Genomic DNA, 13,373 nt, shown 5'->3' with positions numbered 1-13,373 from the left:
TCAATGCTTGAAAACTAAACTTCTCAGTTCAGTGGCCAAATCTCTTTCAAAAAATGAACAAAGTATTGACCTTTTCTATTGGAAAGCTTGAATCTAGAGTTTCACATCTAGTCTATTGAGATTACTTGAATAAAATTGCATGGCTTCATCCAGGTTCAAACTGGAAACCTTCATTGTGTTAGACTGATGTGATAACCAACACCATGAAGCCATTACATTTATAAATATGGATGGATGAATCAAGTGCAGTAATATTGGCTGGTTAACTTTGACAAGGAGTATGGGAAAAGATCCCCCCCGGTCCAACCCGATCATTGACCGGAGCCCCAGATGGCCTGCACAAACGATGAAATGACACAGGGTTTGATCAGTTTGATTACAGTTTGTGCTCAAACGAGTCAAACAAAGGTGAGCTAACGCTCGGTTTGACAATGGTGTTAATAGTCAATAATAAATATCAATTTTATTTTTAATCATCTTCATTCTGATACGAAGAAATAGACCCGCTAGGTACCATGTCATAGCAAATGCTCAAGCACAAGAAGTAGAGCTTGAAGAAAAGCAAACAAACTTCACACGATCATCCATAATGTTAAAGTTGTACACAGGGCCTAGTCGCACCACTGTAGGACTTGAAAATGCTTTCGAGGAAGAGCTGCCATGTCATCATCAAACACAAACACAAGCCCAACTCCCTGTTCCAGCCTGTCGACTGGAACAATGGCAATTCCCCGGTAGCTGTGAACTTAGAGTCTTGATGGACACGGGAGGAGTGTCCATCTCTACAGTGTTCTTTGAAAACCGGTAGTTCAACTGGTCCTCAGAAGCCGAGAACTCCTTGAGAACCTAGAATAATTTAAGAAACTCCACAATATGAGAGTTGGCCACCATCTCTCCCTTGCTAGTCAAGCCAGCCTCAATAGCATTCACGACGGCTAGGGCTATCCGAAAATAAAAGGGGCTTCCATGACCATCCAAGCATCTGTCTTGACTGAGAGAATCGACACAACACGGGTATCATGTCCACCAACCACTGTCTAAGTACTGTGAGCTTGGAGTTGGCTGAAGTTATGGTCCTTTAAGCAGGAAAGAAACAAAATGTGGCTGTTGGGATTCAAACCTAGGTCTCCACGGCCACGACGTAGAAATCTTATCACTAAACTACAGCTGCATTACTTTATACTTAATTGCTCTTCATAATACACTGAAGGTCTCCTGAATGTATAATGTTGAGCCAAAAAATCATTGGTGGAAAAAATTGTGATTTCGAGCTTAAATTTTGGCTGCATCGCCATCTTAGAGTTTGGACATTGGTGGTATGTTTATTTTGTGAGTCCAAGGAAATGGGAAATTATTTTGATTACATGTAATCAATTTTATTTTTCCGTTCATTCTTCAAGGTTAAACTTGGGTCATGGAGGATCTTTGACCTTTTCAACATTCTAGAAGAAGGTTCCCACTTTTGATAAGTACAGTGATACGGTGGTATGGAAACGTAGAGAATTCCAAAATAGAGTAAACACGTGGGTCCAGTGAAACACTTATCTTTACGTCCCAAGTAGACAGAGACCTTTAGAAGTACAAAGAGGAACAATAGGCAAGAGATGAGTGGATGCTTCAGGGGCACATTGAGGATGGTAGAAACTGACAGCCATGTCCTGGGTGAATCTTGTGAATCCTCTCGCAAACTTACCTCAGAAGAGTCAACACTCTCACTTCGAGATCTTCCCGGTAAACCATAGCCGCTGCTGTGTCGTGAGTTTTTTTCTAAATCGTGAATCTCATGATCCCACCATGCAGGAGTCGGGACTTGATGAAGAACAAGGGAAACAAGGAAAGAGAGATCTCTCCAAGAAAAACTGTGCAGCCAAGAAGATGAGCAGCTCTGAACCTCAGGTTTGCTCCAGCTTAAAAAGGTAGTTTTCCTCTCTTGCTCTCCACTAGGCTGCGCTTGGAACGCTTGGGCCGAGCTTCAAGGACAGCAAGCATATGCCATCTCAGAAGGACGACAAGTCCTGGCTGGGAAGGATTAGATGCCTTTAGGAGAGTGCGAGAGTCTGGTGTGAAGTTGAAAATTGCAAAGAGCAATACTGAAGAATTGCCTAAGGACAATTCAATCCTTTAAAACCAAACGCGGGAAATGAGTGCATCAATTATAGCACACCTTAATATCGCTCTCCTTTGTATCCTATGAGGGGATTTTCGCGTCCCTCGTAGACAGCTCCTTCATTTGAGCTTGATTTTCTGCTTGTAGAAAATAATTTTCTGCTACTTTTGAAGCATCGTCACCATTGTTGTTGAAGCATATCTTAGAATAATATCTGGATATTTTAAATATTTTCCTCCTACATAATTAAAAAAAAATCACGAGTATCACTTGAAGAAGAAAAATCTGGTGGAAACTCAAAATAATCACACTATAAAAACCCCATTTACATCAATAATAAGCTCTTACACTACCCCAAAAGTCTCTCATTATCAAAGACTGCACCAGCTGGGAATCTCTTCTCTAGAGGGAGCACCCATGGCACAAAATCCCATGTCACCTCCTGCAACTTATCCACAGCATCTCCACAAAGGAAAAGGCCAGACCTTACTGTTGATACCAATACTATGAAGACTGCCTCCACTGCTTCCAGCTCCTCTACAGCTTTGTTTCCTGACGCCTGCACAAACTTTGATGCTGATAGTATCATTGGCATGTTCTTGTAGTCCTTGAATTTCAGAATCCACTCCAATGCCTCATACTTCAATGCCTTTCTTGGGACTGCGAGAAGAATGTAGCCTGTAGACGACCGGTTCTGCCAAAGCATGCTGTGGCACAAGAGACTGGCAGCCAGCTCCTCTTGCAAAGGAGCCTTAAAAGGGTCTGGGTCCACTTGGTAAGTAGAGATGCAACCCAGCATTTAGATGGCCTAGACCCAGCATGGAAGCAGCACCACTGGCTTTGAGGGTAAGTTGGAATGCTAGCCAGTGGTGGCCATTTGCATGTTTGAGACTTATGATTCATCATCAGCTCATGGCCAAATTCCTTTAATACGGCATTACTAGAGCTAAACTCCCCTATGTAGAAAGCATCACAAAGCAAGGTGGTGTCACTATTGTAAACCAGCTTGAGCCAATCTACAGCTGTGGCAAGTCTGTGGGACCCACCCTTGCAATCGTTGTTACAGAAAAACCAGGAGAACATCTAAGCTAAAATGAATTGCCATTGTAAAGAAATAAGGAGAAAATGTTAATAGTTGCTTTGCTCAATTTTCACTCATCGTTTTTTCGAGGAAAAACCTAAGCCTTGGGCACAAAATGAATGGCTGCTGTAGAAAAACAAGGAAAAGCTCTACTCAACTCACTCCTTAATCACAAAATGGATGGCCAAGTCGTTTAGAAACCCAAACTATACACTGTCTATTTAGATATAAAGAAGTGTGGCCCTTTCAGGGAATCACATGTATTCAGATTACATATTTGATTAAGTAATGCCATGCCGCCATAAGTGCTTTCTAGCCATGGTATCTTTAGAATTCTCATACCCTTTTGCAATCCTTGACCTAGCATTTGCCCCCATAGAAGCATAAGTTCTTCCACAACTGCACAGCAAATGCCATGATTGGGCACTTGCTATACCAGTTTGTTTCATAGTGCGAGAATGACATAGGGGCCTATTATATCAAACCAAGAAAGAAAAAAATCTAACAGAGACCCACATAAGATACACATGCTATTTCAAAATCAGGCAAAAAACAGTACAAACCTCATGCTGATTAGCTGTGCATCTAGGCATTTTACTGCATGGTGACACTTGACTTGCATAACAGCTTCATATGGGTGAATGTGGCATACACAAGGCTCTTGCTTGTTGTCAACATGCAACACTCACACAGTGCATAGACCATACTCCATCCTTGAGGGATCACTTGATCTCCTAGGATGGCTCAAGGGAGTAACCACCCTTGCTCCTTGATAGTGTGTCCTGTGTACTTCTCGATGTCATCTGGTCTAAAAAAGAGCTGTACATCTGAGGAATTTTATGGAAATGTGAAACAATAACATTTAAAAATTCAACTGCAAAAGGATATTCCTTTCAAGAGCACAAAGAAATTCAGGGCATCACAAGATTGCAATCCTTTTATTACATGTTTGATTAAGTAACACCAAATGCTTTCTAGCCATGTTATCTTCGCAATTCTTATACCATTTCAAGGCACAAATAGTAATACTATTAAATTCTTTCACCAGTGCAGAGCTAATGCCACAACTGGGCATGTGTGATACATTTAGTTTGTTTTATAATGCAAGAATGAGCATAAAACCTCAATATACATTGTATGCTAACTATTGAGAATATTAGATAACTTCGTTTTAAAAAAATTTTAAACCATAACATTTATATTTTTTCATTGAGAGAAACTAGAGAATAATTCACTTTTATTGTAATCTTAAATATTAATACAAAAAAAAAATTTAATAATTATATTTATGTTCTAATAAGACTTTTCTAATAAGACTTTTCTAATAAAGACATGTATAATAGCCTAATTATAAATTAATTTATTTGAAAATATAATTTTTAATTTTAATTAAATAATACTTATGAAATTTAAATATAAAGAAATGTTTTATAATATAATTTCTTTGAAAGAATAGTATTTAATAAATTAAAATGTTTTATATAAAAGATATGGAGCACTCTTTAGGTGTGAAAAAGTTTTTAACTCTTTTAAAAATTTATATTTAACATTAATAACTAACAACTAAATATCTAAAATAATAAAGAAGTGGAATTTGCCATAGTTGGAGCCATATCTTAATTGTAAACCACAAGCACATAAAGCTTAATGTGTAACATTTATCATATGTTACTAATTCTTTCAAAATTAGGTTCACACTACTTAAATTCTTTATAAGAAAACAATTATCTTTTAGGTTAGCTACTTTTAAAAAGATACTTGATAAAAATTTTTAATATATAGTGTAAAATAACTAAAATGTATTATTAACTTTTATAATGATTGGTGCAAAAAACCAAAGAGAACATTAACGGCATTATTGGCCTGCTTTGCTCGATTTTCATCCATCATTTAGTTCTATATCCTAGAAAAGCATAAACTAAACTAAATTACTGTTATAAAGACACAAAGAGAAAACATCAACAACTGGTTTGCTTAAGTGCTTGATTTTTCACTCACCACTCAATTAAAAAAAACTCAAGCTAAAATAAATTATTGTTGCAAAGAAATAAGGAGGAAACAGTTAGCTATTGCTTTAACTTGACTTTCATTCATTATTTTGTAAAAAACGTAATGTTCTTAGATATTAATTGATAGTTCAGCACTTGTACCAATTCTCTACTGATAAAATTTCAAAAATTATAAAAATTATAAGAAAATTAAAAAATATCAGCTATAAATATAAAATATGATTATATATGTATGTCTATTTTAGGGTTAGGTAAAGTGGGAGTATTATTACTATCCTATTGTTAGTATTTTAGCATTATATATTATATTGAATAGAAAAAGTTAAAGGTCTTAAACACTTTAATACAATTTTAAAAAATTGAAAATAAAAATCAAAAGCTATAAAAATTTATAATTAATTTAATGACAAAATGAAAATTCCAATCTTGACATTATTTTAAGATAAGTCCTCCATTAATTATACTATATTTTTTGATAAAACTTAAAATAAATAAATTACTAAAAAATAAATTTCGTTACCTATCACAATTTTAAGTTGAAAATGTTATTAAATTTTTTTAATATTTTATTAGCATGATAATTAGCGTTGTAGCAAAATTGTAATTGCAAATCCAAGTACGATATTGTAAAAATAGAATGTCATACGACACTACTCATAAGATGTGAAGTGGTACAATAAGTTTACAAAAAAGTGGTCAATCAATTAAATAACTTAGATTGCAAAAATGAATTTACTTTGCTGTTTCTACAACATAGTTGTTGTTAACAATTAAAAAAATTAAAATTTGCCATTAAAGCTAAATTATAATAAACTAAAAGTATATTATATTAATTGTGAATGGAGAAGTAAAATTAATTAAATCCCGTGAAAACTTTTTGAATTGATCAACCTATAAAAACCCAATCAAATAACAATACTAGTGTTCAACTTGCATATTGTAACCTTTTTGGTAATTTTGTATTTAATATCTAAGTGCATTCTATTGATCATTATTAAATACCTTGAACTATTTAATAAAAGTTTAAAAATTTTAAATTAATTAGAAAATATAAATCCATAAAAATTTATAATTACTATAATGGCTAAGTGAAAATTCTGATTAATGCACATGTTTATAATGTAAGGGGATAAAAGTCCTTTTTGAACTATACTTTTTGAATAAATAAATAAATAAATAAATTGGAAAAATAACATTTTATAACTTAAATTTAATATGATAATTAGCCTTTGGGTATAACTGTAAGATTAAATTTATTATATTACAAATCAAAACATAATATAGTGAGAGTGAAATGTAATATAACATTAGCTCTAATGTGCGAGAGCACCTAATCAATCAAATAGAGTAAATTGAAAACATAAGTTTACCTAATTATTATTAATATTAAAAATAAAAATTAGTCATGGGATGGAAGTGAAATTAGTGCATATTGCAATTTCTTTAGTAACTTTATCTTTAATGCTAAACACATCCAATTGATCATTATCAAATACTTTACTCTATTCTCTAGAGGAAGTGACTAAAATTAAACTTTTGCAACTTGTCCTCATCATCTTTAGAAAGAAATAGCCCAGCCTTGCTATTGATATTGATATCAATATTGTGGAGGTCTACAATAACACATTTTTTGATCCCAATTGCCTCCATTAGTTCTAGCTCCTTTACAATTAGCAACACCTATATATAACTTTCTTTACATGAACTTGGAGACTTGAGAGTGTCATTGGTATGTTCTTGTAGTTGAGCTGTTCCACAACTGTGGCGAGTCTGTAAACAAGATCAACTCACCTTTGCAATGGTTGGTGTAAAGAAACAAAAAGAATATTAACCACATCTTTGGCATGTTTTACTTGACTTTCACTCACTTATTAATCCCATATCCTGGAAAAGCCTAAACTAAAATGAATTATCACTACAAAGAAATAAAGAAAAAACATTGGTAACTGGTTTACTTGAATGTTCGACTTTCCATTTATTGTTCAGCTGCAAAAAGACCAAGCCAAAATGGATTACCATTGCAAAAAAAACAAGAAAAAAAATTTAATTGCTACCTTAGCTGAACTTTCACTCACTGCTTTGTCAAAAAAGCTTGAAGAAAAACCTAAAATGGATGGCAACTACCTAATTAGAAAAACTTAAAGCAAAGAAACAAAGAGAAGATGTGAGCCATTTATTTAGCTCAATTCTAAAGGAGTTCGCTAGAGCCAATGCATTCCCCTGTTCGGCTAGTTGAATCCTGCTTGCCAAATTGGACATTACTGATGCAAACTCTGGCTGATTCACAGCGTAGTTACATGTCCTCACAATGACAATGCCAAATCAACCTGGTGATGAACTACGAAAGCTTGCCATATTTACCTTGCTGAGAGGCTCTACAGCTTCTTCAAAATCAAGGTCAATCGAAGCCTACCTTGCATAGAGTACATTGGGCGATTTAGAAGTGCATGGTGAGCTACAATACCAGACATGGTGTGTGATTTCTGTTGTGTTCCATCCAGGAATACTATAAAGAATTAACTTAAAGCAAAACGGCAATTGGCTCAGCACCATGTCATATAACAGGATCTTATAATCAATATTGGCAATTAATCAAGTGACTGAACTAAACTAAGATCAAAAGACTTATATACAAGGAAAGATTCGTCAAATTCCTTTTCTCTCAGGCTCAATACGAAAAAAAAGCTATAGAGAAGGATGAGAGCCCTCAGCTGGATCCATTTAGAATCCCGTCAATGTCTGGCGTGACTACGAGCCTCTGTCCTACATCGCCCAGGAACGCGCACTTCTTGTTGTTCGAGTCGATCGCGACCAGTTCTTGCGAGAAGACACAGCGAGTTCCCGGGTAGACCTGTTGCTTCAAAGTGGAAAGCTTGTAAGGGAAATGCTCTTGGCTTCAACGTAAAACTTACGTTCATCACGGAATCACCAAGGTGAAGCTTGACTGCTCCGCTTTTGTAGATGCGGAGCTTGCCCATCATGCCTTGCGGTAACTTGTCGAGACTCGTGGTGGCACTAGTGGATGGTAGCAAGGAAGGCAACTGGAGGAACAGGAGCCTGTCCTCGACATTTTCTGTCTGTGTAAATGGGATGAAAAATCAAAAGCTGGAAAAGGAAGTTTCACTCACCTCCAGACCAAGCTCCTTTGCTGGCGGAACCAGATCCTCCTCAAAAACTCTGTCGTCGTCGTCTTCGTCGTCCGAGAACTCTGGTTTGTTCATTCGAGATTAGAGTCGATTGAAAGACGTGCGAACGGAGCTCCAACCTGTTCCAACGCCGGGAGGCCGGCGCAGAGGAAGAGATATCGGCTTGTTCGAGTCGTCCTATACGATCAAGCTGGATGAGAGGGAGCCGAGAGAAGGAGAAACGTCTTCTTGCTTACCACAGTTTCAAATATTCCAATCCGGGGCTTCGCAACGTTCTCTTCTCCTGAAGCACAACGCGAGATTCTTAGAAGCAAGAACTCGAAAACCTGATACCTGTTTGCGTTTTGATAGCCGGCGGACCTCGCCATCCTCCGCCACCGCCACCACCGCCGCCGCCACCCCCACCCCCACCTCCACTGCCAGATCCACCTCCACTGCTGCTTCGTTTCGCAAATCCAGCAGGAACTTTGGCAACAGCGGCCCCGGAGCCAGATCCAAACGCGACTCGGGTAGTGGCAACTGCTTTCCAGAAGAAAATCACGACAAAGGAAAGCAATCTTAAGTTGATATACCTCTGTTCTCGTTCGATCGAAATCCTCGTCCTTTAGAAGCAAAAGCGTCCTACAAGACAAACAGAGAAACTTTGTGAGCAAGAGCTGGATTGTCTTGATTCATACCTGGATCAATTTCTGTGCATCAGCGTCATTCACCGCTCCAGTCTCGCTGGCAAATTCACACATAGAACTTCAGTAAGATCCTAGCAAGGAGAAACGAAAAAAAGAAAAAGAAAATGCCTTTTAACTTCGGTTTTCTTCGGTCTCCGGGGAGCAACCTTGGGCTCAAATTTCTACACAAAAAACTTCCCTCTTCATTATCATCATTTGATCCACAGCGACATTCATACCTTCGTCGCCGGCGATGGCGCCGCTGGAGCTGGCACTGGCGCATCCAATCCACTGGCGCCATCGTCCAGCTCCTTCTTGACGATCGGGGCGGCGCGTCCGCGGCCACGGCCCCGGCCCCGGCCCCTAGAAGCCATTCATCCTGGCGATTTGGGTTTAGGGCTTCCTTTATTTTCGTGGCGCCGCGACCGATCCCGCTCGATCGCCATGGCGAAGCGCTTCTCTTCCGGATTGCAAGCAATGAAGGTGAGCGCGATCTCCATCCTCTCGTGATTCTAACGAGCGTAAGCGCGATCGCTTGCCCCAGTTCATGCAACGCGGCCGCGATGCCGCCAAGAAGGGAGAGGAGGACAAAGGGGATGACGATCACTGGGTATCATCCACAGCGCCGTCCAGCCGCAGATGGTACAAACAAAAGCTTCCATGCATTTCTTCTTCTCATTCCCATGAATACTTCCAACACAGAGGTATTCATCGAGGAGGTTCCTCCATCCCAATTCTAACCTCTCTTCGTTGTTCTTCCATCTCTTCCAGCGTCGTGATCATGGAAGGGGATCCAAAGCCCGCTGCTTCGCTCGGGCGCATGTCTTTCCAGAACTACAACCCAAGCATCGATGTAAGCAAACGTGTTTGTTTCTTCGCCGATCAAGCTATGTAACTCTGGAGCTTTGTGTAGAAAATCCATGAAGATATCCAGGCGAGAAGGTTTCCAAAGGCCGCAAGTTCTAGTGACGAGCAACAAGCTGACAAAGAAACGTACGTGTTTGAGTGAGATGATCCTAAAACCTCTGCCTAAAACTATGTGAATCCACAGCAAGGACAGTGACGAGAGAACCAAAGCCGAGAGCTCAACCAGCGCTGGAAACACGAAAGAAGAGAACCAACAGCAGCCTGCAAGCAAGAAACGCAAAGCCGAGAACCACCACAAACCTCCAGAGAAACCCACTCCAAAAAATCCAATCAACAGGCAAACTCCAGTGTCCCAGAACAGATTCGACGCCATACGAGCTCAAGGATTCAGGAAACCTCCAAAGTTCTAATTGGTAACATAAGAGTACCTCTCACGCTCACGAGCTTTGACGATTTTTCCCCAGCGCTTGCCATCTTAGCTCCTCCACGGCCGCTTGAATCTGCTGCGTGATGTGCGAGTAGAGCCAGCCCAGAGAATTGTCGTCGAGAGCTACCAGGTGCTTGGGTCCAGGCCTCCTCGCGGCCAGATCCATCTTGAAAGCGTTGCAGCTCAGCGGGAATGGCGATGGACTGCTAGCACTGAACTTCATCGCCGTGTCTCGCAAGCTGGCCATGTCGAACTCCATCGGCTCGCCGACGACGATGGTGATCTTCTTCCCGGCCAGAGGGAGCAGCGGTCTCCTCCCAAACATGTACTTCTCGGGCATTACCTGTGCGCTCTCGTCAGGCTCAACGAGAACGCGAAGAACACACGACTTGCCTGGTCGAATCCAGTGTGACCGATCGGCAGCACGATTGGAGGAACAGCAGCGCGAGCGACGAGAGATCCGACCCCCCACTTAAATCGTCTCAGTGGTCCGTGCTCTTGGCAGACTTTGCCTTCTGGAAACGTATGCATCTGGAAAAGAAATGTAAGTTTCTATGCGAAGAACTTTCGATTCTATGAGAAAACTCTCGAGTGTAGCGAAGAACTTCTTACCCATTCTCCCTCGTTGATTCTGTCCAGTGCCTCGTCCATGAAGGGCTGATAGATTCCAGCTCCTCGCCTGATTGGAATGCACTTCCCTGGAAGAAGCGAAAGGGAAAGAATTTGGTACGAAGCACGCGAAAGCTCGATCGATCGATCGGAGCACATACCTACCGACGCGAAAGAAATAGGAAAAGAGTGGATTCGTGAAGCAAATGTCCTCGGCGGCGAGAATCCATCGCGAGAGGCGAGCGTTGGTGACGGGAAATCCCTTGAACGCCCACATTAGCGGATCGTCCAAGCTGGGAAAAGAAACAAGAGGTCACTCGATCGATCCATTTCTTCCGCAGGAAGCAAGAATGCCGGCAAGAAATTTCCAAACCCTAGCGAGAGATCGAGAGATCTTACGTCGATGTGTGATTGCTGACGGTGATGAGCGGCGTGCCGGGCGGCCTGGCGGTGACGAGATGGAGCAGAGTGTCCGCGTTGTGGACGTGAGACGAATTGAGCAGTGTCACGGCGATCCTGGCCAGGCTGCCGATGGTGAAGATCGCAATGCGCCGCGGAGCTCCGCTCAGGTGGGAGGGATGCGCCGCCCAGAGCATGGGGGAATCGCCACCACTGCCGCCGGACATTGGCGGAGGAGCCGCCCCTCCGCCAAATAGCCGCCTCCACAGCGACAAATCCATTCTCTTCGTTCTCTAATTAATCCGTCGTTAAGTGGTAAGCCTACGCCAAAGGAAAATCAAGTAACCCTAAAGCATATTCTTAGCCTCAGTAGTATCTCCACGTCAGCTTCGCCTGGCGGAGGTTTTTGATCTTCCTTGTTGCGTGCGCGCGCATCGCCGAGTCGCCGAATTTCTTGGCGCCGCGGAGGATGATCTCCCACGTCCGGTGCGTCGAGCAGTAGGGCATGCAATCCACCAGCGCCTCGGCGTTGTGGAGCTGCCGTTTGACGACCAGGAGCTCGATCATGGCGTGGTAGTGCTCCACCAGCGGCGCGACGAAAAAATCGCCCACCATCGCCAGGAACCCCAGCCACGCCTCGCGCAGGAGCTTCGATTCGAGGCAGCCGTCAAGGTAGCACACGAAGCTCACATCATTCGGCGCCTCCCCGGTGAGATTCATCTCTTGGAAGAACGCCACGAACTCGTCGCCCATCCCCTGCCTGCCATAGCCCCCGAGCATCGCGTTCCACGACACGAGGCTCCTCTCCGGCATCGAATCGAAGATCTTGCGCGCGGCGGCCGCACCCTCGCAGATCAAGCACGCCGCTAGCATCGAATGCCAAGAATGCGCATCCTTCCTGGGCATTCTCTCGAAGATCACCCTTGCAGGGGCGATATGCCCGGACCGGGCATACCCCTGGATCATGATATTCGCATATACCAGGCACTCGCGCGGGAGTTTTTCAAACATTGCCCTAGCGTGGTCCATATGCCCATTGTGGGCATATGCCTGGAGCATCGCGGCCCAGGAGTTAACGTCCCGGTACGGCATCCGCAAGAACCAATCTCGAGCGGCCATGGCCATGCCGGCTTCCGTATACGCTATGAGCACGCCGATCCACGACACGTCATTGGGCTGGGGCATGAGCTGGAAGATCTCCACCGCCCGGTGCGGACGGCCAGCGTGCGCGTACGTGGCGATCATCGAGTTCCACGATACCACATTTTGCTGTGGCATCCGGTCGAATATGCTCCGCGCCTCGTCCAGCTGGCCGGACTTGCCGTAGGCGACGATCATGGCCGTCCACGTCAGCAGGCTCCTCAACGGCATGATGTCGAACATGTGGCGCGTCTCACGGAGGTAGCCGTGCTCCGCGAACGCGCGGCACATGACCGTCCACGTCACCGCATCGCGGCGTGGCGCCTCCTTGAACGTGGATTTGGCGTCATCCAGCCGTCCGTGCTGGAAGTAGGCGTTCACCATGGCCGTCCAGGAGACCACGTCGCGCTCGGGCATCTTGTGGAATGTGCGCTGGGATCCCTCCAGATCCCCGTTCTGGGCATATGCGCGAATCATAGTTGTCCACGTCACAAGGTCCCGGTTGGGTATCGAGTCGAAGATCCGCCGCGCGTCGTCGAGATTCCCGTCCCTGGCATAGCCGGCGAGGATGATGTTCCATGAGTAGATGTTAGGGTTTGCGATGGCGGCGAAGACCTCCCGGGCTTCTTGGACGCCCCCACACTTGCGGTACATCACTACCAGGAGATTGAGGAGGTAGCGATTGGATCGGTGCTCGCTATCGTCTAGCCGCTTGTGGGCGTGCTTGAGATTGGCTAAATCCTTGGGCTCCCCGCACGATTTGAGGAGGCGATCGAAGAAGTAGACGTCCTCGGTCTCTTGCTCGCGCAGCTGCTGCTCTAGCATCGCTGTGATGATCTCGGTGCTTTCCCTGGAGGATGAAACATTGGCGATCGCTACGGTACTGAACGATCTGGTCGGACGCATCGCAAGAGCGAATGGCC

General features: G+C 43.0%; 4 protein-coding genes across 5 annotated transcripts; 1 reads left to right on the top strand and 3 right to left on the bottom strand.

The window, feature by feature from the left end:
- Positions 1-7,764: 7,764 nt before the first annotated feature.
- Positions 7,765-9,408, bottom strand: LOC112348177 (protein no-on-transient A-like). Its single transcript, XM_024680279.1, has 10 exons — positions 9,248-9,408; positions 9,138-9,190; positions 9,021-9,066; positions 8,916-8,964; positions 8,677-8,862; positions 8,580-8,626; positions 8,463-8,520; positions 8,326-8,405; positions 8,110-8,274; positions 7,765-8,048 (listed from the first exon to the last, which is right to left on the bottom strand). Exons 1-10 carry the CDS (start codon positions 9,380-9,382, stop codon positions 7,905-7,907), a joined length of 963 nt encoding a protein of 320 aa, XP_024536047.1. The 5' UTR covers positions 9,383-9,408; the 3' UTR covers positions 7,765-7,904.
- LOC112348178 (M-phase phosphoprotein 6-like) lies at positions 9,380-10,328 on the top strand. Of its 2 annotated transcripts, XM_024680281.1 has the most exons (5): positions 9,380-9,491; positions 9,553-9,650; positions 9,780-9,861; positions 9,922-10,001; positions 10,060-10,328. In XM_024680281.1, exons 1-5 carry the CDS (start codon positions 9,453-9,455, stop codon positions 10,283-10,285), a joined length of 525 nt encoding a protein of 174 aa, XP_024536049.1. In that variant the 5' UTR covers positions 9,380-9,452; the 3' UTR covers positions 10,286-10,328. The 2 variants fall into 2 exon arrangements, with proteins under 2 accessions (XP_024536049.1, XP_024536048.1); XM_024680280.1 differs by having other exon boundaries at positions 9,553-9,861.
- Positions 9,654-11,657, bottom strand: LOC9629624 (N-acylphosphatidylethanolamine synthase). Its single transcript, XM_024680278.1, has 6 exons — positions 11,311-11,657; positions 11,077-11,204; positions 10,915-11,000; positions 10,696-10,833; positions 10,304-10,645; positions 9,654-9,988 (listed from the first exon to the last, which is right to left on the bottom strand). The coding sequence occupies exons 1-5, from the start codon at positions 11,589-11,591 to the stop codon at positions 10,313-10,315; spliced, it is 966 nt and encodes a 321-aa protein (XP_024536046.1). The 5' UTR covers positions 11,592-11,657; the 3' UTR covers positions 9,654-9,988; positions 10,304-10,312.
- A 19-nt stretch (positions 11,658-11,676) lies between these two features.
- Positions 11,677-13,356, bottom strand: LOC112348216 (pentatricopeptide repeat-containing protein At4g02750-like). Its single transcript, XM_024680350.1, has one exon. It carries the CDS (start codon positions 13,354-13,356, stop codon positions 11,677-11,679), a length of 1,680 nt encoding a protein of 559 aa, XP_024536118.1.
- Positions 13,357-13,373: the final 17 nt, after the last annotated feature.

Source organism: Selaginella moellendorffii, unplaced genomic scaffold, assembly GCF_000143415.4.
Source record: "Selaginella moellendorffii unplaced genomic scaffold, v1.0 SELMOscaffold_27, whole genome shotgun sequence".
Lineage (NCBI taxonomy): Eukaryota > Viridiplantae > Streptophyta > Lycopodiopsida > Selaginellales > Selaginellaceae > Selaginella > Selaginella moellendorffii.
This window is presented reverse-complemented; position numbering and strand designations above follow the sequence as displayed.

What these genes read in the sequence shown, in the direction of transcription:
- LOC112348177 (XM_024680279.1), bottom strand. Translation starts at nt 9,382, where the DNA reads ATGGCTTCTAGGGGCCGGGGCCGGGGCCGTGGCCGCGGACGCGCCGCC. An exon ending in ATGCACAGAAATTGATCCAG is followed by an intron (nt 8,965 to 9,020) that starts GTATGAATCAAG and finishes TTTGTCTTGTAG; the next exon opens with GACGCTTTTGCTTCTAAAGG. An exon ending in TTGGAATATTTGAAACTGTG is followed by an intron (nt 8,521 to 8,579) that starts GTAAGCAAGAAG and finishes TTGATCGTATAG; the next exon opens with GACGACTCGAACAAGCCGAT.
- LOC9629624 (XM_024680278.1), bottom strand. Translation starts at nt 11,591, where the DNA reads ATGGATTTGTCGCTGTGGAGGCGGCTATTTGGCGGAGGGGCGGCTCCT. An exon ending in TTCCTATTTCTTTCGCGTCG is followed by an intron (nt 11,001 to 11,076) that starts GTAGGTATGTGC and finishes CGCTTCTTCCAG; the next exon opens with GGAAGTGCATTCCAATCAGG. An exon ending in GTCACACTGGATTCGACCAG is followed by an intron (nt 10,646 to 10,695) that starts GCAAGTCGTGTG and finishes GAGAGCGCACAG; the next exon opens with GTAATGCCCGAGAAGTACAT.
- LOC112348178 (XM_024680280.1), top strand. Translation starts at nt 9,453, where the DNA reads ATGGCGAAGCGCTTCTCTTCCGGATTGCAAGCAATGAAG. An exon ending in CCGGATTGCAAGCAATGAAG is followed by an intron (nt 9,492 to 9,552) that starts GTGAGCGCGATC and finishes CGCTTGCCCCAG; the next exon opens with TTCATGCAACGCGGCCGCGA. An exon ending in CAACAAGCTGACAAAGAAAC is followed by an intron (nt 10,002 to 10,059) that starts GTACGTGTTTGA and finishes GTGAATCCACAG; the next exon opens with CAAGGACAGTGACGAGAGAA.
- LOC112348216 (XM_024680350.1), bottom strand. Translation starts at nt 13,356, where the DNA reads ATGCGTCCGACCAGATCGTTCAGTACCGTAGCGATCGCCAATGTTTCA.